Consider the following 26,225-nt stretch of genomic DNA (forward strand, 5'->3'; position numbering starts at 1 on the left):
AAAAAAAAAGGCGCAACAAAAAAAAAGAAAAGAAAACGAAAGGAAAAAAAGAGAGAGGAAGGAAGAAGAAAAAAAAGGAAAAAAAGAGCTCTTATCTTTGATTTTGTTCTCTTATATCAAAGTGATGCTTGAGTAGTTCTCAAAAAAAAAGTGATGCTTGAGCTTATTCTAGTGTTATCTTGTGGTATTGTTTGTTTCTAGGCTCGCGTCTCTAGTTCGTTCTAGCCTAGGACCAGCACGATACTTGACTTTGAACGATTATTCAACTTTGCATTCTCTGATTTAACCATTTGCCATACTTGCTACATATTTAAGCCTACCCAGAGCTCCACAGATTTGACTGCAGCTATACAGATTGTGAACATGTGTGCCAAAGTGTCGATACATCCAACTCCATCGAGTGTTTGGTTGAGTCGGTGTGGACACCATATTCTAGTTTGCATTGGTAAGAACTTGTAAGAGCTCGATAAAAAGCTTGAGTGTGTGTGATTTGTGAGCTTCCACTACCTAGTAGTTGATAGGAACGTATATATTCTTGTATATGTTTCTTGTTTGCTACTAACTATGGCAGGGTTACACAAAGAGTTTGGAGCTGTTCGTGCTCAATGTGGACATTTTCACCTTCGACAACACATGGCAAGTGACCAACATGACGCAAATAAGGTACATGATCATAATCTTGCAAGAGTAGAGTCTGTTTTTGCCATCTTTTGATGGAAAGTATGATTCTGCTGCATACGTTAATTGGGAGCTAGCAGTAGAAAAACAATTTGATGAGTATGATTTTTCTAATGCTCAAATGATTAAGGCTGCTAGTAATAAGTGTACCGGTTCTGCATCTTTTTGATGGCATACTGTGGGAAATAAGCTTGAAACTTGGGATGAATGCAAAATACTATTGAGAAAAAGATTTGTGTTTTCATACTATAGACGTGCTCTCCTTGAGAAATTTCAACATCTAAAACAAGGTGACAAAACTGTTAGGGAGTACTTTCATGATTTTAAAATTTGATGGGCATGTTAATGTGACATATAATCATATAGGCCAATTGTTCATGCTTGCTTGCAATGTTGAGCGCAAAATTTTGGAGAACCCAACAGAGCAACAAGCTATGCTTGTGCCTCCTATCACTGATGTTTTGCAGGAAGTTCAGAACAGTCCCCAAAATGAGAAGAACGATATGTTTGAGATGTCACTTCCATCACTCGCGAATGAGGAGAAGGCTGATGCACCTACATTATCTAAAGAGGGGATAAAAGGTAAATTAAATGGTGCAGAAATTACTCAAGGTGAGTATGTTTCTGATGAATTACACTTTTCCACTTTCCATGCTAACCTAGAGCAAACTTTAGTGGAACCTACTTCTGAATTGCCTTTGTCACAAGTTGATTTACATTATGTTCCTTGTGATAAAGAAGAGTTGTGCGATAGCACTTCACTTATATCCATTCCACAACTAGTGAATGAACATGCTACTTTTAATCTTGATTCTCCATGTACTGAATTTAAGCATGTTATTCACACGTCCAGTGAGAATGATGAACTTCAATTGCAATCTTCTTTAAATACATTGGGCTATATTCTGTTTGATGATTCTTGTGAGCTCAATTGTTTGAAGGACAAAATATTTGCTCATTCTGATTTGCCATGTCCTCGTAATGTTATTTTTCACATCTTTGGCAAATATAGTGATAGAGAAATTTATTTGGTGCACAAAGTTTACATTTGTTCAGATATGCAACCCTCTGTTGTTGTGCCAAGAAAATGCAAACTGGAGAGTAGTGTTAGGACCACTAATGTTACTTCAAGTTTGTTTTGCTTTTGTCCAAAGACGCAGGTTGGTTCTGAAGAAGGGGAGCGACGAGATCGCTCAATGTTGCTGCCATATACAGTAAAGAATGCGCCATATGAAGCGTTGCGTGAGGATATGCTATGTGAATTACCCATGTTAAAACCGAGGACATTTTCCCGTGAAGAAGGGGAGGATGATGTGACCATGCCTACGACGGATACAACCATTGATCATGTCATATACCCATAGGTGGTATCGTTTCATAACAAGTGTCAATTTAATCTAATCAAGAATATGACACTGCCTCATAATGTATGTGTTTATATGTTCAGGACCAATTCACTTATTTTGGCCTGCATATGGAAGATAAACACGATGGCCATGGTGCATGCAGAGATGGAGATGAAGTCCGCCGCGTTCTGGAATCCAATTCGGCCACCTGAGATAGTGCTGAATTCAAACAGTTGCTAAATCTCCATATGGCCTCCGTTTTGGGCCCACGATTACTTGATGGAAAGCTCTCGGAATCCTCTTTCCAACGGATCCAATCTCATTGTTAAATTCCATCTGAGTCATCGGCAATTGAAGAAATAAGGGGCAGCATTGTCTGTAATGGGCCTATGGGCCTGTGACCCCGGCCCAAGTGGGGCCCAAGGGGGGCTGCGCCCCAAACAAAGGGAGAACGCCCTTCTGACCTCCTCCATCCCTTAAATAGCTAGTAACCCCTTCAGAGTTAGTTGGGTTTTGTTTAGATGAAAGTTTAGCCATTGCTACTTCCTTGAAGCGCACGTGTCGGCTAGACCGTCCGTCTGCTTGTATTCGAAACCCCGAAACCCCAACTTATCATTTATATTCAATTCCTATTTGCAATATTAGATTGCTTTTATCTTGTTCTTGCTTGTTTCTTCGATTTGCTTGCAGGAATAGGGTTGATCTGCACCGGCAAGATCAACAACCCACGAAGAGGTGTATCGATCGCTAAGGCGCAACGCAACGTCTTGTACGGTTGTAGTCGGATCATCAACGTTTCTCCCAAATCGTAGTTATCTGAACTCACCGAAAGATCGGGCCAAACTGTAGCCTTGAGTGCCGAGAGGACCTCAGGGTTCATCTCATCACTTTCGATGTTAAACTTGTAGACGAGATCTAATCTTGTTTCCTTGTATCTTCATTTATTTTAGATCTTCTTGACGACACGCTGGTGCAGAGGGTCAAGGAGGTCTTGATCAGTGGCACCTCTTCGGCTGAAGAGCCGCCAGCCCCGCTCTGCGATAAGTCGGCAGCCGAGAAAGCTGCTGCCATTAATGTAAGCGAGAACCGGGACGCCGCGTATCTTTATTCTTTTAAAGGGCCAAAGTGACTTCAACTCTTGCAGGTCTTGCCATTGACGGATGTCATCGGTCCCCTTGTTGACCACTAGGCCTCCGCCTCGCTAAAGGGCAAGGTCGCTGATGAGGTCGCCAAGATCTCATCCGCTCATGCCATCGCAGGGGGCAGCGGGACCAAGCGGAAGCCGTGGGCGAGATCGAGCGCTCCCGCCGGTTCTCGGCAGAAGTCTGCCGGCTCCGAGGTAAAGCGCACCGTCCTCGCTCTTTGACTCCTTTTCAAAGATACCGGAATGGGGTCATGATTTGCTATCTTACGCGGGATACAGGTAGTCTGGCTCCTCCTCCAAAGAGGAGGACGTTGAAGCTGCCTGCCAGCAGGTAAGTGAAATTCTTAACCGATTTCGTTGTCGTATGTTTGATCTTCGCTGATGATGTCTGTTGACCTTGGTAGGAGAGTGTCTGTTGACCATGCAGTTTACTCCATGGCAGCTGATATCAACAAGCCTGTGGATCCTAGTTTTCGAAGAGTGCATAACCGTGTTGCGCAAGATGAAAATTTCTTGCCTTTTGCTGGGGATGCAGGAGCTGCAGACGGGACCCACATCCCAGTTCATGTTGCAGTTGAAGAAGCTAATTTGCACCGCAATCGTCACCATATCACATCAAGGAATGTATTAGTTGTAATTGGATGGGACGATCGTGTTATATTTGCAGATGCCGGATGGCTTGGAGCTGTGCACGACCAGCGGGTGCTCACAGAAGCTATCCGGAACTATCCCCATAGTTTTCCAAGGCTGCCATGGGGTAAGTACCAATGTTGACGGTTTTTTTAATCCAGTTAGTACACAACACCATCATATTACTCCCTCATGCAATTTTCATCTGAAATTTCTCATGTTCACTGTCTAGGTAAATATCTACTAGTGGATTCTGGGTACGCTTGCCAGTGCGGTTTCTTGCCACCGTACCCGCATGTACGCTACCATTTGAATGAATTTGCTGGTCAATCGCAAGGGAGGGAAGAAACATTCAACTATATGCACTCCTCCCTGCGTACTTCAGTTGAGAGAGCTTTTGGAGTTATGAAGAGTCAGTGTAGGATTCTTAGGGAGATACCTCTTTTCCCTAGGCCACACCCAAACGAAGATCATACACTGCGTTTTTGCTCTCCACAACTTCAGGCTCGACAGTGCAGACCCCCATTTCATGACACAGAACCGGTTGTACAACAGGTACCCGCCCATCCCACAGGCACCACTGCTGCGCAATTGGTATGACGCACGGAATAGTGCCGCGGGGATGAGAGCTGTTCGTGACGTGATTGAAAGTTTACAACAATTAGTCCTGCATCACTTTCTATCCTTAATAAATTTGTATTCCTTGCTCATGTCTTTCTCAAGTTAGCCTATTTTATGTGTGTTCTCGGTACGAGAAACAACTGTCCTGTTGTTCTACTCGAATTTGTATAACGCTATTATATTGCTATCTATGTGAACTTTGGTATTGTTAATCACGCATTTCACATTCATTAGAATTTTATCGAGCAATTAATTGTGTACATTAATCTACAACTAATCATCCTGCTGATCACATTACTTCTTTTTTTGTGCGCCTATCACTGTCGGCTCCATGCGCGCAGGCCTATCTGAGCAAGGAGGAAAAGCCCCACCCTCTCCCAAGTCAAGCCGACACCAACAGCAGCGGCTGCAGCGCCTTTAGTGCTGCCTGCTACTGACAGCCCTGCCCGTCCCGTCACGTCGCTTGCATCACTGCTCCGTCGGCAATCTCAAGGAGCTACTCCAACCGGCATCAAACTCCATCCAGCCTTGCTACCTACTATTCAGCCACCCACCATATTTACTACTAACAGCCTACAGTACTGATTACACTCAGATTTAATTCGATACTACAATAAACACAGACGAGCGCACCCTAAGTACAGTGGTGAGTTTCTATATCCAATATTTAATCGTTCGTCTTATTTGAAAAATCTATAAAAAAATTTTAAAAAATAAATCACACAAAGAATAACAATAAAAATACTAATAATCATAAAAATTTTCTAATAATACAGATGGTCAATCGTTGGATACAAAACCCACAACTAGACTTGTACTTTACTAATGGTTATTGATAAGTTTTTTTTAACCAGTAGACAAACATGATTGAATACCTAAACGACTTGCGGTGATATGGAGTCGCTAATATGACCAAAGCTTAGTGATCTCTGGTCCTACGTTTTGCCCGTGGCGGCCCGCCCAACAAGCCATGAAAAGCGACCCCCACGAGTCGACGCGGCCCAGCCCGCTAAGCCCCGCCCGTTAACCCGCTAAGTCCCGCAGTAGCCAATCAACGAGCGGCATTTGATCGAGCCATCTCCGCCACTACCCGAGATGCGCCCCCTCCACACGTGGCCCTCCCGCACCTCAACCCCGACCGCCCGCCCAATCATCTTGCACCACGCGTCCGCCCCTCCCTGGACTCCTCTCGGTGGGTGGGAAGGGAGAGGAGAGAGGGAGAGGGGGGAGAGGGAAGCGCAGACGACGACAACACAGGTCGCGAGTGGAGGAGGAGGAGAAGCGAGCAAGCGCAACGCGATTCTCCGCCGCGTCACCGAATTGGAGGATTTTCTGCCCTTCCCTTTTGCCGTGGCTGGAGATGCAACCGTCGGGACCCGGGGGGCAGCGCGTATCGGGCTCTCGTTCGGGTGCGGCGCCAGCGGCGGCCGCCACCTGAGGAGGATGTTCGAGTGGAACGACGACCAGCAGCAGGTGCGCCGCAGAGGAAATCCGTCCTTCCCTTTGCTTTTCTTAGCTGTAGTTTCGTGCCGCGGATGCTGTGGCGGCTGGATCTGCTTTGCTGTGCGAGCACGTGTACCGCGCGAAGCTAGTTTATATGTGGTGGTCTGGTAAGGGGATATTGCTTTTCCGCCTTCTCATTTCTAGGGGATTTTAGTGCTCGAAGAAGCAGCTGATGATTGTGAGCGAGCGAGCGAGGATGATAGGATTATTTCCAAGGAGGCTCACCTAGCAGAGAGAGTCTTGTGGGCATTTAGATGCTACCGCGTGCGGTTGGGTTGTGCTAGGTCTCATAAGGTAAGGTTACACTAAATTGGAAGTTATGTAACTTGTAGAATTGTCTATTGCGTCGACGGGTGGTGGATGTCCCAATAATCTTTTGCGACTCCACGGGAGTGCTGCCAATCTGACTTCTATCGTTAGTCTTCTCTACATAGCAGTATTGTGAACCAAGGTTATATATTTTTGAATTCACGTGACGGCTGCTGGACGCTGATAACTTCAAGTTACAGTGTTTCTGTTGTGAATTATTAGAAGTAGGATCATACTCTGATACTTATGTCATTTGGTGTATTAAAGTTCTCTTATAGTAGGTCACTCTTTGGGTAATGTAAAATGGATTGGATTGATTATGAAAAATGGTCTTCTTTTTATCAAAAATTCATGATTCAGACAGCAGGCCTACCCATATGAATTAAAACGTTGTGGCTTAATAGTTTCGGTTTAGTGACCTAAATTGTATAATCTCATATCACTCTCGATTATGAATAGAGAACCATGATAGGAATCTTGCACTCTAATTTTACACATTATTTATTCTACTATACAATTGAATTTATATTGTAGGGTATATTCATGTGTGTTCTCCTTTAGGACCTCATCTTTTCGCTTATGCTTATGCTTATCAGCTAAAATTTGAATTTTCAACCTTAAATTTGGAGCTGATTTTGAGGTTTTTTCATCAAAATTTATTTTTCAGCCTTTTCTTTTAGATCGCTAAGAACACGTATATAACAGTTTTATTCACAAATTACTTTTCATTTGCAAATACGCCGTTTCACTTATTCGCGCGTTTCGCTTATTCCGCGAATAAGCGAAACGATGGCTCCGTAAATTGTTTCAAAATAATTTGACAATGAGACTCTGCTTAAATTTCCTCAGAGTATTTTCAGATTATCGTTTGAATTGCAGGTGGGAGATGCAATATGGGCTGAGTTCAATGAGAATGAAGACCATATTGTGCCTTACCCTAAGGATACAGAGGATAGTGCATTAGTAAGTGTTGGAGACCAGAAGAAGAATGATGAAGAAACTGATAATATTCCTGGCCTTACTGAACGAAGTTCAAGTGGTCAAACTGAGTTTCCAGTTTTGGAAAAGCAGCCTGCCTCTCAGGCTAGTGAACATTATTCAGCTACACAACTTGACGTTGAATCCTGGCCTGACTTGCCTTCTTTGAATGCCACACTTGATAGAAACTACAGCGATGATAATATAGCATCTACATATTTGGATTTCAGTTCTGCACCTAGTTTAGAGAAGGTCACAGGAAACACAACAGGTTTGTTTCATCCTATTACTGCTGCGTGTGGATTTTATTCCTGCTTCATTTTCATAACAGCTAATCTATAAGCATGTTGATGCATGGAAAAAAGGATACCATTTATGTAAAAGAAGAGGTGACATAATTTGTGAGCAAATTATATAGCTTTTGTTAACCCATGTACAGTGCAGCTGGATGGTGAAACTGAAGTGTTTGGTAATGATCATGAAGAAAAGAGTAACAGCTTCCTTGATTGTGACTGGGGTAATATCGGAGATTTTGATGATTTTGACCGCTTATTTAGGTAATATCAGACACTGGAAGAGGTTTTCCCTGAAATCTTATGAATTAATAAAATCATCACATGTTACAATTGAATAAACTCATCACATGATGTTATTGTCTACAGCAATGGTGACTCCATATTTGGTAATGAGATGGTTGCTGATGGCAGTAATTTTCTCTCAGCATCTTCAGATCTGGTGGATACTACTGTACAATCAATCCCCTTTCCAGTATGTCGATACATTAATAATCTTCCACTGTGAATTTTCATCTCTTTCCATAATTTTGAACTATTTTTTATCTATACTATTTACTTGATGGTTCCACAGCATATACCACTGAATAAACAACTATCTTCTGATCATGGATCTTCGCTTCTGATTAATGAAACATCTGGTGGAACTACCGAACAAGAAAGCAAGGTAAATGTCTAAATGCATGCATTTATGTGTCATAATTAGCAGTTACTTCTTGGCTACTCCTGTTATTCATTTTTGGCAGGTAGTAGACGCTAATGCTAAATCTGGAGAGCAAGCTGAGCATAAAAATCATCTGAATAATGAATATTCTGGAAAACCAAATCAGTTTCCAAAGGAGGTAGTCAGCCATGTGATGCATCCTATCAACTTTTATGAATGAAATCCATCTCCCACATTTTGTTATAGTGATACACTAAAATATGTCCTGAGGTTGTTTTCATTGTTCTGATCCCTCATATAAGAGTGTTTACATTTAGGGTAATAAGTTTGAAGGACAGCTGTTCATTTCGAATTAGTTTTTTGTTTTACCGAATTCTTCATTAGCATGTATTTTAAATCCAGGAAGCCATCTAAACTGATTTAATTATAAATCAAAGTCCTTTCTGACAGTTTCAGCTATAACTTTGTGATGTCTTTTAAGGTTCCAGTAAATTAAGCACTGTGAGGCATCATAATGACCAACATACATTCATTATATGATACTCTTGTGATTTATGATACTCCTTTTTTTTTGTTTCTATTGGAGGTTGTCATGTTTATCTACCTTTTTCATTATAAATGTCAATTTTTCAAATTAAGATTTGAGATGCAGTTGAATATTGATTAGTTTATCTGACTTGTAGGGAACAAGTTTGCTCTCTTCCTAACTAAATGTAAATATGTTTCTGAACACAAATATGCTTCTCCATGTAGGGAGATGTGCAGAAGAAGTCAGTGAGGTCACGGAGAAGAACAGAAGAAAGAGGCAAAAGTAAAATGTCCAATAGTACAAGTGGCTTCTCCCAGAACCAAGGACAGCATCGACCAGCCAGTTCGCATTCATTGGCCAAAGCCCCTGCGCAACCCCTTCAGACTCCTCAATACTTGCTATTACATGATAACAAGAACATGGGACAACTTCAGCAGGCTAATCAGTTTATTTTCCCTGACTATGGATATCCTTCATATCAATTTCCTGGCATTCCTCTGATGTCAAATGTTCAGGCTGAAAGCCATCAAACAAAGCCAGCTACTACAAATTACCGAACTTCAATAGATTCCCCAAAACAGTCAAGTTCCGCAGAAAAGTCACAAGATATACCATCAAGACCATTGATGATGACACCCCAAGAAAAGATTGAAAAGCTTAGGCGTCGACAGCAAATGCAAGCACTGATAGCTATTCAGCAGCAGCAGCAGCAGTTTGGTCAAGATGGTTCTGGCAGCGATACCATGGTACCTCAAGCGTACTCACCAAAGAGCAAAAATCCAGATTCCTTAGGGAGTTCTGTTGTCATAGATGATAATGCAAATAAAGTTTTCTCACTAGAGCTGATTCCAACTGGCCATGAAGAGATTCAGAAGAGTTCTGGGATTCCTGATGACCCCTTTATAGAAGAAAAAATATATTATCAGCTTCAAGATGCTCTTGCGAAGGTAGCTTATTTAGTATTTCTTCAGATTTTTACATTGATTTTTTTATGCCATGTAAGACCATATCTGTTGCAGGGCTTATTTCAAGATAAATTAATTGACCATATTTTCTTCTTTACACAGTTGGATACCAGAACTCGGCGTTGTATTCGAGACAGTTTACTCCGTTTGGCCCATAGTGTCTCAGAGAGACAAATTACTAGTGACAGAAGTAGTGCTAACAAGAGTAATAAAGATGATGATGAAGTTTCAGAAGACACATCTAAAAGAAGGTATGCTTTGCTTCATGCCATAATGGTTCCATTAAGTATTACCATCCTCGCATTTGGACACTGCTAGTAGTAATGCGTTGCTTTACTGTACATAATGCAATATTGCAATACTCCCTCCATTAAAAGTCTAAGCATATTTCTTTTTTCACCAAAACCAAGAAGAATATAACTCATCCCCCATGTAACAAAATCAAGGAACTATATGCATGCATGCAACCAATGAGTATTAAGATGGTTTCTTGGGCTCTGATCAACAATTTAATTTAGCACATTGAAACTGCAAATATGATCATCTCATTTGGTAAAACCAAAAAAAAAATATGCTTAAGACTTTTGGATGGAGGGAGTATATAAGTAATATTGCTATTTTAGATCAAGATACTCCTAAGTTGAACGATTGTACATTTAGGAATAAAATTATGTTCCAGTCATCAACAGTACATCGGGCACAACAGGGGATAATGATCTGAATGGCATCATGTTTGTGTACTTCTATCTAATTAAACTAGGATAACAGTTCTAATATTGTGAATTGTCCTATCATATCATATTTACCCAATGATATTTGAAATTGAATAGGATAAAATATTGAAATTAAGTAATCAAAAGTTTCAACATCTTTGTTTTGTTGGGGTTTCTCATTTCTTTTAAGATTTTATTTGTTAGTTCATCCTTAGTAAAAGGATACTATGGATCCAATGCTAGTTTTTTTGTTGTACTGGTTGGAGGGAACAGCTGAAGGTTCCCCTGACATTTTGGTTGTAGCTGGAATGTGCAGCCTTGTACGAAAAGATTCTGAAAATCTCTCCAAAAAAATAAACACAACCCTAGCCAAGAAGCTCTGAAATTCCTTCATCATCCAGCAAGTAGTTGAAGATCTGCAATTTCTACCTCGTACCAATTCATCTTATTTATACCATCTTTTTGCTGCTTGCAAGTAGCTAGCTGCCGTTGCGTATATATGAGTACAATAGGTATATTTTTTTTCAGTGACAAATTCTTGATTGATACAATCCCAGATCTCCAGCAAGTGAAGCAGAAACAAACACAAATCCAATCGACCGCATTGTGGCACATTTACTGTTTCATAAGCCTTGTTCAAAGGTTTCAACACCTGCAAAAGAAGAGATCAAATCCTCAACTCCATTGCCAACTGAACCTGGTGTGTGTGTGTTTATAATATATTTGTTGGTTAACTAGTCTGAATATGCCATCGTTAGGTATGTATACACAATGAACTAACATGATGCTTGGGATTTACAACACTGTGCAGATTCGAAGATTCCTACAGACGCACCTGGGGGACCATCAGAAAATCACCAGAATGGGCAAGAAATGACACTGCAGCCTTCACTGTAATGTAAGATGTATTAATGGAAGATTTTGCTCAAAGACCAGTGAGATCATAATTCTTTGTGTATCTGATGGCCCAATTTCTCTGCGAATGGCTGGTGTTTCTCCTTAGAGTATGTGGCAGGGGACCAATGAATTGCTCAACATCAACATGGTTAGCTGCCTCTAAAGATGGCCATTGCCAGTCCGCTGATCACCTCCACTGTCAGAGATCATTACGTGATGTATCCTGCTGTATCAGTTTCACCATCCTAGTGCCTTGTGTCATATCCCAAAAAAAAAAAAAAAAACAACACTGTACAGTTTAGACTGGATTCATGCCGAGGTGACACTTTGGGTGTGTATGTTAGAGTTCACTGAAAGAGAGCGAACATTTGGCTCTAGAAATACTTTTGTCGTTGGAAATTCCTCGATCTTATTCCCCAGAAAATGTCCTGTTCCACTCCATAACATTCATGTGCTATGTGTTGGTCGCTAAGCTCGAAAGAACTTTGTCATTCTAACGGAACTATTTGATGACACATCTTTTGCATGTGTCGGCGCTAACGACTTGGCATTCATAGGTGGGGTATTTTTCGAATTGGCATTGCTAAAATTGTGTCGCCATTTTTTTCAACCGGTTGCAGTCGATTTTTGCTCGGTCCAATTATCTCCAAGATGTGGGGCTAGTATTTGCTTTCACTCGAAGATTAAACTATATTTTCTGCTGTTCTGTTTTGTTTCTAGCGTACATGCTGATATTATTAACGGATAAATTACTCGTACTAATCACATCGTACTTACTTCCTCTGTCTCAAAATATAATAACTTTTAGCACTTAAAATTTGTCTCGAAATATAACAATTTCTCCATCAACATTCTCTTCCCAACCAATCAGAACCCTCCACCATTCACTTTTCCCACCTACCTCCACTATTCATCCAATCACAATCCTCTACCACTCACTTCTACTACCTACTTTCTTAATAACCGTGTCCAACCATAAAACTTATTATATTCTGGGATGGAGGGAGTATATTATAATTACATACTAATTACATATGTAATTTTAAACTTACATATCTAATTTTGGAACTTATATATGTAATTTTGAGACTTACATTGTAAATACACTAAAATTACATATGTAATTTAGAAATTTACAATATACTCCCTCTATCCACAAAAGTTACACATATTACTTTTGATACCAAGACCAAGGAGAAATTAAATCATCTTGGATGTTACAAAATTAAGGAGTGAATGCAAGCATACAACCAATGAATATTTAGATGACTCCTTGAGTTCGAATAAAACATTTAATTTATCTCTTCATTTAAGTCTTGAATGCATAAAGAATTAAAGATTATAAATAGGAACAACTTATTTGGAAAAACTCAAATGTGAAATAGGTGTAACTTTTGTAGATGGAGGGAGTATATGAATGCCGACTATTTTTTAGTAAAAAATATAGCACCATATGGAAACAAAACAGGACAGCAAAAAATATGGGACTATCTACATATCTGTTGATAGAAAATTCCACCTCCTATCTTTCAAATTTTGGACTATTAGATATGCTTTAAGATTCGAGCAGACCCTTTAACCCTAACTCCTCTTCTCCTCCCTATCCAGATCACGCCGCCACCACTCCTCTCGTCCCTCGCATGAACTCCCGCTGCCACCGCCCCTCTGCGCCGCTGTCCAGCTGGCAGCCACCGCCCCTCTGCGCCGCCGCCCGCCTTGCCGGCTGGACAGAGGGCGTCAACGGCGCCGGCGAGGCCCCCCCCCGACCAGCCTCCTCCCCCTCCCCCCCTCCTTCCTCCTTGAGCAGTCGGCGGCGAGATGCCCCCTCCACCAACGCCGGCCCACCGCCGTCCTCCAGCCTGCCGCCTCCTACGGCCATCCCTCTAAAGCCGGCAAACTCCCCCCTCTTCCCCCTCCCCCTCCCCCCCTCTTCCCACCCCCACCCCACCCCGGGACCCTAATTCGTTGGCCCTCTACTGGAGTTCGGGTTCGCTGGTGCCGGAGAAGAAGAGGTGGTCGCCGGAGTTGGTGAAGAAGAACATGAATTGTGAAGCACATCCAGTGATCCAAAATTTACAAGATTTGTGGTTAGATTTTCTGTCGACATAGCTTTAGCAATTCCGAATATATATATATATATATATATATATATATATATATATATATATATATATATATATATATATATATATATATATATATATATATATATATATATATATATATATATATATATATAGCTCCTCCCTTTATTTGAAAAAGCACACATCCTTCCTTATATGCAATTTTGCAAATTACCGAACGTGTAATTTGTGAAGACATCTACTACACAAAAACCTTTGTACCTGCGTTTGTTTTTGCTCCTGTTACCAATTTATGAGTATGTACATTAACAGCTGTAGTCCATTAACAAGTGTCACTCATCCCATCAAACTGGTGGCATGTAAAGCAACTATCTCCCTGAATTTCTCTATACAGTATTTGAATTAACCATGTATATGTGTCAAAAAGAGAAAGAATTAATCAAAAGAACTCGGTAGGAGACCATGCTACTCCTACTCCTACCATGGTTTCCGCTGTTCCGTCTCAGTACTGTCCGCGTTGTGGCGCCTCCTCAGCTCCGCCCAGTGGTCGTACGCGTCGCGCAGCCGGCGACGGAACCGTACCATGTCCAGCCGCACGTTCTGGCCATCGAGGTAAACCTTCTTGGTGACCTGCCACCCCTTGGCGTTCACGGTGTCCGGGTCGGTGAGCACCGCGTCATCCTTGGCGTACTGCCGGTACAGCGAGCTCTCCGCCGGCTTGATCTTGTACGGCATGTACCGCAGCCCGAGCCGCCGCGCCGGCTCGCCGTAGTATGTCTCGGCGGCCCAGTCGGTGCCGAGCGGAACGACCTGGATGAAGACGGAGCCCGGCCGCATGAAGAGGAAGTGCGTCATGGCCGCGCCGTGCACGCCCACCATGACGTCCGATGCGTTCAGAGCACGGTACATCTTGGCGAGCTCCGTATCCTGACGAGGCTGGAGCACGGCGACGCGGAACCCGGCGCCAGCAGCTGCACGCACCAGCTCGGCCTCGTTCTCGATCGCGCGCGACCCGTTCCGTGACACGATCACCAGTCGTGGCTTGTCGTCCTTGAGCGCGCTCTTCTTCCTGATGCTGCCTTGGGTCGGCGTCCCCAAGGCCACCGCCGCGGCCTTCTCCTCCTCCTCGATGATCATCTGTATGCGGCCGCGGTATGCGTCGTCGAGCATCCGACGGAAGTCCTGGATGGTACGGTTGCCCGGCATTCGTGCGGCGTCGATGGCGAGCTCGTCGTGGATGCGCAGCCCAACGACGGCCTCCGGGAAGCAGTGGGTGCGGCGGTCGTTGGTGAAGTCGATAGGCGCGTAATCGGAGAGCTGCTCGACGATGTGGCCGTACTTGGTCATCCACCAGTCGTGGTACTCGAGCATGACGAACACCACCTTCTTGTTGTACTGGCGCGCGGTGATGTAGAGCGGGATTATGCCGTCATTGAACTCGTGGTACACATTGCCGGTGTACCCGCCGGTGGAGAACACGACGGCTGGGACGTCGTGCCGGACGTCGCAGCTAGCCGGCGCCGCACCCCCCTCGGGCACGGCACGGAGCCGGAGCTCGTCGATGGTGCTCATGATGCTGGACTCCCACTTCCGGGTGTAAGGGCGGATGCGCTCGTCCCGGCCAGCGGCGGCGGTGGAATTGTCCGGCGGCGGCACGAGCAAGAAGAGAGAATTGGAAGCGGCCTCCGTCCGGACGTCCCCGCGCATGATGCACACGTCCGTACGCATGGCGGTGCGGTCGCAGCAGATGGTGCCGTTGGACACGGCCGCGCACGGCGGCGGCGGCGGCGTCTCGTCGTCCAGGCGCGTCCTCCCCATCTGCAGCAGGTCGTCGACCGCGGCTGAGAAAGGGCTCCCTGGCAGCAGCAGCAGCAGGCAGGAGACAAGCGCGAACCCCGCGAGCATCCGCAGCAGCGCGTCGTGGCCGTGCTTCCGGTGGTGGCACGCGTAGTCCACGAGCCGGCGCCGGAGCTCCTTCATCTTGCCGGCTCCTTCCTCGGCCACCAGCTGCTGCCCCTCCTCTGCCGTCGCATCCCCTTTCCTCTGCTGCTGGTGCAGCAGGAGGGTGGCCCTATGGTGTTGCACCATGTCACCCAAATCAATCCCACCTCCGACCACAAGTCCAGGAGAGAACAAGAAAGAAACAGAGCAAGACGAACAAGAGGAGAAGATGAGGTAAAAAGAGCTTTTCGCTCCGAGTTGCCGTGCAAAGAGGCTAGTACCACTCGGTGGCGTGATGGTGTGTCTCGTAGAGTCTAAATGTGGGTGGGGGGAAGGCGTGAGGAAGGAATTGGCATTCCCCCGCTAATAAAAACCGCGTTTCGGTCAGGGTGGCTATAGCTTGCGGGGGAAGGGAAATTGGCTGCGCCGCTGACCACTGGAGATGGACTGGCACTGGAACGCAGCGGCGTGTGGTGGGTGGTGGCACCGAACGAACCTGCCTGCCTGCGTGCGTCGCGTCGCGTGGGTTGGGACGTTGGGTTGGCGGCTGCAGCTTGCTGCTGCCGTTGGTTGGAAGCATCCCACGGGATGGAAACGTTTGCGCGTGCTTTCCAATCGTTTTTTTGTGGGCAGCATGGGAATGCGTGCGTGCGAGTATTAGGCCCTGTTTAGATGAGACTAAAACTTTTAAGTCCCTATCACATCGGATGTTTGAAAATTAATTATAAATATTAAACGTAGACTATTAATAAAACCCATCCATAATCTTGGACTAATTTGCAAGACGAATCTAATGAGCCTAATTAATCCATGATTAGCCTATGTGATGCTACAGTAAACATTCTCTAATTATAGATTAATTAGGCTTAAAAAATTTGTCTCGTGAATTAGCTTTTATTTATGTAATTAGTTTTGTAAGTAGTCTATATTTAATACTCTAAATTAGTGTCTAAAGACAGGGACTAAAGTTAAGTCCCTGGATGTAAACACCACCTTAGCTGTCTACAGTCCATGTTGCACTGTAGCTGTTTTGTGCGTCTGGGACTGTATCACGCATTGACGCTACTTCTTGCCCCATTGGTTTTCCACGCGTATATTTTTCAAACTGCTAAATGACGTGATTTATATAAAAAAATTTTATATGAAAGTTATCTTTAAAAAAATCATATTAATCTATTTTTTTAAAAAAATAGTTAAAACTTAATTAATTATGCAATAAAATGAACTTCGTTTTGCGTGCCTGGTAGGAGGGGTTCCCAACCCCCTCCTCCGAATACTACATGTGGTTCCATTTAGGGGTGAGGTGATGGAGCAAGGGAACGATTTTTTTTGCTTTTTGAGAACAGAAGGGAACGAATTGGAGATGATATTACTACTGCTATAGTACTTCCCTTTTCTTTCTTTTTTTCTTTTCGAGAAACCAGTTTCCTTTCTTTTCTGCCAGGGAAGTTCGGTTCGGTTATTGCTTCCCAGTCCTGCCGCTGAACTTTCGAAATAGAAAAGGGGGCCATTTCTATTCCTACGTGTGAGTAAAACAAAACAACGATAAAAAAATACTATGAGCTAAATAAGAACAGGAGACTATTGCCTTTTATTTTTATATACTTGCTGCGCATCAATCTGACCATTACTTGGTTTCTGGAATACAGCAAAGATTTTTCTTTTGAAAGAATATACTAGTAGCAAAGATGACGAAATGTCCTAGGATGGACTAAACCATATCTTCTTTGACACGGAAGCTCTTTTTCCGTATACTCCTATTTTATTAGACTGTATTTAGATTAAGGGGTGTAAAGTTCTGGCGTGTCACATCGGATATACGGACACACATTTAAAGTATTAAATGTAGACTAATAACAAAACAAATTATAGAATTCACCTGCAAGCTGTGAGACGAATTTATTAAGCCTAATTAATCCGTCATTAGTAAATATTTACTGTAGCACCACATTGTCAGATCATTGAGCAATTAGGCTTAAAAGATTCGTCTCGTAATTTACACGCAATCTATATAATTAGTTATTTTTTTTATATTTAATACTCTATGTATGTGTCTAAATATTTGATGTGACAGGGTAAAAAAATTTACCAGGATCTAAACAGGGCCTTATCCGTGCTAAAAGTTTTTCTTATTTTTTTTAAGAAAGGTCATAAGACCCATAAGACCCAGCTTCTATTGAAAGCCAATCCGTGCTAAAAGTTGGAGAAAATTTTGATTCAGACTTCAAATGTGGGGAACAGTGGGGGCACCCTGAATTGAATAGTGTTTTTCTTTTTGGCCCTTAGGTAAACAGTGCATTTGGGAGTATATGTGAGCAATGCAATTACTGGGTTTCCAGCCAGCTAACCACTATTAGGCTGTGGTCGGGACTCCCCAGTACGCAAAACGAAACAGTGTTTAGCACGTGATTAATTAAGTTTTAGCTTTTTTTAAAAAAAATGGATCAATATATTTTTAAGCAACTTTCGTATATAAACTTTTTACAAAAAATACACCGTTTAGCAGTTTGAAAAGCGTGCGCGCGGAAAACGAGGAGAAAGGGTTGGGAACATGGACAAACGAGTTGTCGCTCTACTACATACCCGGATAGGGAGGACTTAAGTGATCTTGAGGGCTGTCACCACCTCTACACCTACATCAAACGTTGCCGATTACCAAATTTCACTGTTAACAAACGTACAGTGGGATACGCAGCAATTACTGGATAACAATTACCTAAACACCACGTCTAAGCAATTAATATCTACTTTAGTGTTTATAACTCACCAAAGCAATCACTATATTTTAGTTGATTATAGTGAACAATAATCCTATATGCTATTTAGGAACTAACCAAGAGATAATTCTCACAAGATAAATCTAAATTACTCACGAAGAATATTATATTGAATTCAGAGAAATAAACAGAATAAAAGAAATAGAAGAAGATTACCGACAACTCCGGAATTCTTACGACTTCTTCTACTCTACTCTCTTCCTATTCTAGTATACAATATAGTACAATAGAGCCTCTTACAATTCAGCTCAAGCTTGGAAGTGTGTGTGTGAAGTGAAGAAGTGAGGTCTATTTATAGGGCAGTTATGACGGTTGTGAGAAGGAGAAATATCCGAACTGCCCCGCAACCGTCATTAGGATCAACGGTGATCAGGGGGGTTGGGTTCGGCCGAACCTGGGCTGGGCCCTCTCGGGCTGGCCTTCGGCCTGTGGACTCCCTGGTCTCTCCTTTGTCTGTTTCTTGGAATTTTGGGCTGAGTCTTTGGTATTTTGATGAAGTTCACAACCCATCCTTGTATGGATACTTGTTTCTCCTCACTTTAGTCTGATTTTCCTCCCAACTTCAGGGTTTATCACCTGCATACAAATATACACCAACACTTGTGGAATATGTGAGATTAAGCACCTATCACTATGTTGGATGTTTTATTATTTGAACTTTATGCAGATGTTAGCGGTATAGAATCAGCATTTAACAGCCGCCAACAAAACCCCCCACACTTAGCCCTTTGCTTGTCCATGAGTAAAGGCTAGTGTAGAATGAATTTCTTCAAGATATGAATCAAGCATACAAATCATTCACAACCATACCTATTCCTGTGAACTTTATCAGTGGCTATCTTACCATCTTGAGTAATTGATAGATGGAACGATCTCGATTCCAGTTCTTCTTGCTTCTTCTGTCAGACTCATGGGATTTTTTAATGAATTTTCGCAAACCAGCTCCTTTCCTCATGTTGACTTTCTCTCTTATCTCTCAAGGATGTATATTTTCTTTTTGGATCCTCACCAAGGCAAAGTGTGCTAGAATTTACCCCTATTCTAAGGCTGATATGTGGAGCTTGGTTGGGAAAAATTGTGACATACCTACATCATATATATTGCAAAGCCAAAAATACGGACTCAAGAAGATCATCAGCCATACTCCTAGATCAAGGGTCTTTAATTGTGGTAGAAAATGGAAAAGTAAAATATTTTGTGGAATGATGGAATAAAGAAATGATTCTCCCTTTTTCCTATACTTTCTCCTCCTTTTTGTTTTCTTGGCATAAATATGGAAGAGGCATGGCTATATATATATATATATATATATATATATATATATATATATATATATACTCATCATGGCTATATATATACTCATCATGCTCAATGTTTTGAGAGCAAGTTTTATTCCCTTTTCTCTTTTTTTTTTCATAGCCATGCCTTTCCCTCCTTTTCTCATTTTCTTTTTGCCAAGGATTTTTTTCTAGGAGAAGAAAGCATAGTCTAAAGTACGAGTTTATTTGAATGGAATTTTTGTGGGAAGCCAACTTCCAGTGTAGAAGCTTAGCTTTATCATGTATGTGGAAATGAAAGTGGAATTGACCCCTTGATCGTGAGAGTATGAAAGATATCTAACACGAGTCACATCAATTTGACAAAGCTCAATATAATGCCAAGCAGTCATATGCATAATAAGGTTTATCAAAGATACTCTTGCATATGGCCTTGGTAGGTATAACATGAAGTCAATTGGAGGATTGAGCTTTTTTTAAACATGTTATTTTGAAAACAAATTCCCAAGAGTCATAACAAGAGTTGCAAGAATTCCTTTCATCTTTAATCATCTCACATATAGCAATCACTTGGATGTATAAGGTTCCCTAAACATGGAGGGTTGTTCACAAGCACAAATTCAGCTGAGAATAATGAATATACAAGATCAATCATATGAAAATTTTCATTAATTGGAAATTTTATCTTTTACTTATGCTTGGACCAATTGTTTTTTGAATTTCCAGCTCTAGTACTATACCATGGTGGAGATATACAGATAATAGACGTGCTCACCAGCTTACCTATGAAAGTTGAGAGGGATTGAGGCCAGCTTTGGTTCGGTCGAACCTGGTGGTTCGGCCGAACCACTCTGGTGCTCAATCCCTCTGCAGTTTTCTGCAGAGTTGAGTGCTTCCAGGTGTTCAGAGATTCAGCAATTTTTCAGAGTATATGCACGTCAGAAGCTAGAATATCTCCCCCACACTTATTCAAAACCTGAACTTTATTAAACATAAAACAAAAAACAACTTTGGCAACCATTGGGGTTAACACCAATGAGCCACATTATTCATAGTAAGTGCTTTACATGATTGGAAAAATAAAAACCAAGCACCTACTACCATTTTATTTATGGGAAAGGAGACATCTAATTAGCATAATATTTATTTTCCTTCCCCATCTCTATGAATGCACGCTTGATTTTAGCGCACAAACCACAGCTAAGGGTATCAACATTATTTCTAATTTCAGCGAGTTCAACCCCTAGCTCCGCGTTGCGATCCCTAAGCTCTATATTCTCCTTGCGGAGTTTCTTTACTTGAGCGGCGAGCTTTTGGACTGAGGGCTCCGGTGACTTTACTTCATCCTCTTGGAATTGGCTGGGAGTCCTCACGATTGGAGGGGGCGTCAAGTGACGCTTCACCTTCATAGGTGGAGGGCTACGGGATTCCGCTGCCCCCTCCTTCTCCGATGCCATCAAAGGCCGGAGTAAACCTTTGCCATACCCACCGCTGGTAGTTCGCACTCCCATGATGCCGAATCGCTCCTCCTTTGGAGTGGATGGAGTAGCGGTGGGTGTGGTGTACTTGTGGAGCACCTCATCCCCTGCCTTGGTGAATAGGGTGCCCACATATCGCTCGGCGGGAGGCGGAGCGGCCTTCAAAAGACCGAGCTCTCCCGGTGTCGGCTGTCGCGCAGGCGAATCCCCCCGGATTTTGGTCTTGATGACATGACGAGGGGAGAGGGATCGCGCTGCCGAATGGGGCCGAGGAGGGTTCGGCCGAACTAGGGAGCTCGCCGGCGGGCTCCAAATTTGCAGGGAGCCCGGCACTGTTGCGAGAGGCTGTGTCCACAGTGCGTTTACCCCTTCCATCATATAGTGTTCCACCGGGATCAATTGATTCGCCGGTGTTGGCTCTCCATTGAGATTGTAGGTAGAATTGGAGGAGGAGCCAATGTATGGGATCAAGGACTTGCCAGCCATAGGTGAGTTGTGGGTGGAGAATCAAGGAATTGAATTGGGATGAAGAAAGAGTTTGCACAAGTGGAGGAGAGGAGGAAGAACAAGTGCTCTAAGCTTTGATTCGATCGATCTACCTCCGAAAGCGCATCACAATGGACTACAAACGAGTGGGGGAGACTGATATACAAAATTGGAGCTGATTGGGTGCTGCCCTGTTTCGGCCAAACCCTGGTGGGTCCAACTGGCCGCCAAATTTTCCCTAGGCCCCCTAAATCCTAAGCTAAGCACAAAAATGACAACTTTATAGAGTTTTAAGCATGCATTAGATGAAATCATCATGGTTCATAATCGATTAATTCAATAACATCCACTTCTTCATCTAAAGTTTCATTCGGCTCGAGGAAAATCTTTAAGCGTTGACCGTTTACCTTGCATATATTACCTGAATCGTCGCGGAGTGTGATTGCCCCGTGCAAAGAGGTGTCGATGACGTCGAACGGTCCTTCCCATTTACTTTGTCTCCTAGAGCACTTGATTTTTATCAAGAAATTCAAGCTAGGAGACAAAGTAAATGGGAAGGACCGTTCGACGTCATCGACACCTCTTCGCACGGGGCAATCACACTCCGTGACGATTCAGGTAATATATTCAAGGTATCATGCCAGCGCTCCGTTCTTTCTTTGTATATCTTCGCATTGTAGTAAGCCTTCCCTCTTCATTCTTCAAGTTCAGCAATTTGCATTTTTCTCCATTCTCCTGCTCCTTCAAAGTCCATGTTCCAGTTCCTGATGGCCCAATATGCCCTGTGCTCGAGTTCTACAGGGAGTCGACATGACTTCCCATAGACTATCTGATAGGGGGACATTCCAATGGGTGGCTTGTATGCTGTCCGGTATGCCCACAGTACGTCTAGCAATCTATCTTTCCATCATGTTCCCATTTTGTTGACCGTCTTCTATAGAATATTCTTGATCTATTTGTTTGATGTTTCTGCTTGACCGCTGGTCTGTGGATGGTAAGGAGTGGCCACATTGTGTTTGGCTCCCTTCTCTCGTAGGAGATTTCGGAAGGTTTTGTCAATGAAGTGAGAACCTCCGTCACTTATGACCATCCTAGGGGTTCCAAATCTTGGGAAGATGATTTCTATGAACATCTTCTTGGCATGCTTCGCATCCACGGCGCTGCACGACATAGCCTCAACCCACTTGGAGACATAGTCGACTGCCACCAGAATGTACTCGCAGTTGCGAGACTTAGGGAAAGGTCCCATAAAGTCTATACCCGAAACATCGAATATCTCGACTTGCAAATTGTATGTGAGAGGCATTGCACTACGAGCAGTGATTCCTCCTTGCCTCTGGCAACTTGCGAATCTTCTGACAAATTCTTTTGAGTCTTCGTACATTGTTGGCCAGAAGAAGCCACTTTGCCAAATCTTGGCCTAGGTGCGGAATGGACCATAATGGCCACCATAGGGTGAGGCATGGCATCGCTCTATGATCTTAAGTCCTTCATCAATCGGCACACATCTTCGTACAAGCCATCGGAGCAGACCCGATATAAGTATGGGTCATCCCATATATGACGGCGACTTTCATATTTCAGCTTCCGTTGATTTCCCCTGGTGGTATGTACTTGAATACCATGTAGTTCACTATGTTGGCATACCATGGGTTGGAGTCGCGAACCGTCATCAGCATGTCATCTCTCAAGAAGTCATTTATCGGCTGTTCCTACGTGTCAGTGATTTGTAGCCAAGACAAATGATCTGCTACAGAATTTTCTACTCCCTTTTTATGCTTGATTTCTAAGTCAAATTCTTGGCGCAGCAAAATCCATCTTAAGATACGTGGTTTAGTGAGTTGGTACTTCAAAACAGCATGATCAGTAAAGACTACTCCCTCCGTCCCAAAATAAGTGCAGTTTTAGCACTGTTCATGTTCAACGTTTGACCGTTCATCTTATTTGAAAAAAGATTATGATTAGTATTTTTATTGTTATTAGATGATAAAACATGAATAGTACTTTATCTGTGACAAATTTTTTAAATATTTTTCATAAATTTTTCAAATAAGACGGATGGTCAAAGCGCTAAACACGGATATCTATGGCTGCACTTATTTTGGGACGGAGGTAGTATCACCTTAGCTCCCACCAAATAAGATCTAAACTTATCGAAAGCAAAAACAACCGCGAGCAGCTCTTTTTCAATGGTTGCATAATTCAACTGAGCTCCGGTTAGAGTTTTGCTAGCATAGCAGATTGCATTATGCTTTTTATCCTTGGTTTGGCCCAAGACCGCACCAACGGCGAAATCGCTTGCATCACACATGATCTCGAAGGGCATAGTCCAATTAGGAGGTTGAATGATTGGAGCAGAGACGGGTGCCTTTTTGAGGATTTCAAAAGATTTCAGGCACGCGTCATCGAACTCAAAGGGCGCATCCTTGGCTAGCAGATTGGTCAGAGGTCGGGCGATTGTAGAAAAGTCCTTGATGAACCTTCTATAAAAGCCGGCGTATCCCAAGAAGCTGCGGATCCCTTTCATGTCCACAGGAGGAGGAAGCTGATCGATAACATCGATTTTAGCATGATCAACTCACGTTCGGACACTCGATGGCCAAGAACTATCCCTTCACGGACCATGAAATGACACTTTTCCCAATTAAGTACCAGGTCATTCTCTTGGCATCGTTGTAAGACTTTGTCTAAATTCTACAGACAATGACCAAAGGTCTTTCCACAGACAGAGAAGTCATCCATGAAGACTTCCATAATGTCCTCGATCATGTCTGAGAAAATAGACATCATACACCTTTGGAAAGATGCAGGAGCGTTGCATAGTCCGAAGGACATCCTACGGTATGCATCGGTGCCGTATGGACATGTGAACGTAGTCTTACTCTGGTCCTCCGGATGGATAAGAATTTGATGATAACCGGAATACTCGTCAAGGAAATAGAAAAATGAATGATTTGCCAACCGTTCCAACATTTCATCAATGAAGGGTAGCGGGAAATGATCCATTTTCGTAGCCTTGTTAAGCTTCCTGTAGTCAATGCACATCCTCCATTCGGTTACGGTTCATTGCGGGATAAGTTCATTCTGAGCATTTACAACGACCATCATTCCTCCCTTCTTTGGCATAACCTGGACTGGGCTAACCCACTCACTGTATGGTACGAGATAAATAATCCCGGCATGCAGGAGTTTCAAGACCTCTTTTTTACAACTTCTCGCATCGCATTATTGAGCTGTCGTTGAGGTTCCCTTGAAGGAGTACTCTCGGGGTCAATAGGGATACGATGGGTGCAAAGTACAGGATTAATCCCCCTTAGATCTTGAAGCGAATAGCCAAGAACAGAACAATGATTTTCCAACACGGTGAGAAGACGTTGAGTCTCATCTTCAGAGAGCTTGTCACTGATTATGACAGGAGCTTCTCTATCATTGTGTAGGAAAGCATAGTGTTGGCGGTATGTCATGAGACCCTCCAACCAGACCTGCCGAAACCAAGTAACCAGCAAGACTTCAAGCCCAAGGCGGCAAGCTCATTGGGGCGAAGCCCACATGGCGAAGACTATGGAGCAAAGACGGCGAAGGGCAAAGAATCGCGTTGGTATCCCGTAAGTCAGAAGGCATCTCGGGCGAAGACCAGGTGGCGAAGGGTGCATGCCGAAGGGTAACTTCGCCACGACTGTAGGATCAAGGAGGTCGACTAGAGGGGGGTGAATAGGCGGTTTTAAAACTTAATGACACTTAAACAAAACTAACCTAAGTTGCTAGGCAAGGTGAGATGCAAGGTTAACTAAGCAACTAAGTTAAGTTTTGCAAACCTAAGTGATATGGGCTCAAATATGTCTCTATGAATGTAAATTGCACAAATGTAAATGCAACAAATAAATGAGACAAGAGATAAGGAATTTTTCACCGAGGTTTGGAAACTCGCCGGTTTCCTAATCCCCATTGAGGCGAGCCCAACTCCACCGCTCAACCACGAAGCCACCGCACACCCCCTTCGTCAAGGGGTGGGCAATGTGGGAGCCGGCCCACGGAGAGGACTACCCAAGCCTCGATCACTAGGGTAGTTCTTCCTTCACTCCGAAGGTGGTGAACTCCAAACCACTCACAACCGGCACCGGGCCTCCTCCACAATCTCCTCGGAGAGGTCACCGGGCAACACCTCCACAACACCTCACTAGATAAACTAAGTGCACAAGGGTGTGAGAGCTCTTGCAAGGGTTCAAGATAATACAATGGTGTGCCAAAACCTTGCCCTTGCTGCTGGGGAGTGGGTATATATACCCCTAACCACCAAAACTAGCCGTTGAAACTGAAATCCCCAACTCTGTGCTCTGCCTGTCAGACCGCCGTTGTGAGACCGGTCAGACCAGACTACTTTGTAATGGCTAGAAAACTAGCCGTTACAGGGCAATCATTTAGCCCACTCAACCTGGCTGGTCTGACCGTAGTGTAGTGGCCGGTCAGACCGTCCACGGCTCGGTCAGACCGCCGTTGGCTCGGTCTGACCGGTTGCAGCTCTGTATCGCCACCAAAAACCAGACCTGTGCAACAGACCAGTGGGGCCGGTCAGACCGGCCTTACAACACCTGTCAGACCGGCCTAAGGCCCACGGTCAGACCGCAGGTCACTTTTCAGCTCAACTGACCGTTAGTAAAACGACGATATCTCTTGACTCGGGTCTCGGAATTTGGCGTTCTTGGACTTTATGGAAAGCTTATTCAAAGGGATATCCAACCCATGAACAATCCATCCAAGAAACACAACTTTTCTCAGGGAGAAAGGGCTCACACTCCAAAGGATACTCCACCGAACATAACCACATGAGGCTACCCAAACCTATAGGATTTGCCCACATCTCTCTTTGTTTAGGACTTGAGAAAACTCACCACACTTGGCTAGACAAGCCCAC

The 26,225-nt window shown here is 43.5% G+C and overlaps 2 protein-coding genes across 5 annotated transcripts; one reads left to right on the forward strand and one right to left on the reverse strand.

The window, feature by feature from the left end:
- Positions 1–5,478: 5,478 nt before the first annotated feature.
- LOC4324539 (protein LNK2) lies at positions 5,479–11,694 on the forward strand. Of its 4 annotated transcripts, XM_066310247.1 has the most exons (11): positions 5,479–5,892; positions 7,111–7,480; positions 7,649–7,766; positions 7,872–7,977; positions 8,077–8,169; positions 8,249–8,344; positions 8,920–9,642; positions 9,763–9,911; positions 10,931–11,073; positions 11,185–11,271; positions 11,377–11,694. In XM_066310247.1, exons 1-10 carry the CDS (start codon positions 5,515–5,517, stop codon positions 11,268–11,270), a joined length of 2,262 nt encoding a protein of 753 aa, XP_066166344.1. In that variant the 5' UTR covers positions 5,479–5,514; the 3' UTR covers position 11,271; positions 11,377–11,694. The 4 variants fall into 4 exon arrangements, with proteins under 4 accessions (XP_066166344.1, XP_015621062.1, XP_066166346.1 ...); XM_015765576.3 differs by having other exon boundaries at positions 11,185–11,694; XM_066310249.1 differs by lacking the exon at positions 8,249–8,344.
- Positions 11,695–13,596: 1,902 nt separating this feature from the next.
- LOC4324540 (xylan glycosyltransferase MUCI21) lies at positions 13,597–15,504 on the reverse strand. Its single transcript, XM_015775017.3, has one exon. It carries the CDS (start codon positions 15,440–15,442, stop codon positions 13,832–13,834), a length of 1,611 nt encoding a protein of 536 aa, XP_015630503.1. The 5' UTR covers positions 15,443–15,504; the 3' UTR covers positions 13,597–13,831.
- Positions 15,505–26,225: the final 10,721 nt, after the last annotated feature.

The sequence above is a fragment of the Oryza sativa genome, chromosome 1 (assembly GCF_034140825.1).
Source record: "Oryza sativa Japonica Group chromosome 1, ASM3414082v1".
NCBI lineage: Eukaryota > Viridiplantae > Streptophyta > Magnoliopsida > Poales > Poaceae > Oryza > Oryza sativa.

Bases quoted from the DNA above. Each gene is read 5' to 3' on its own strand.
- LOC4324539 (XM_015765576.3), top strand. From the start codon at position 5,515: ATGCGCCCCCTCCACACGTGGCCCTCCCGCACCTCAACCCCGACCGCC. The intron at 7,767-7,871 runs GTAATATCAGAC...TATTGTCTACAG, and splicing joins GATTTTGACCGCTTATTTAG to CAATGGTGACTCCATATTTG. The intron at 9,643-9,762 runs GTAGCTTATTTA...TTCTTTACACAG, and splicing joins TTCAAGATGCTCTTGCGAAG to TTGGATACCAGAACTCGGCG.
- LOC4324540 (XM_015775017.3), bottom strand. From the start codon at position 15,442: ATGGTGCAACACCATAGGGCCACCCTCCTGCTGCACCAGCAGCAGAGG.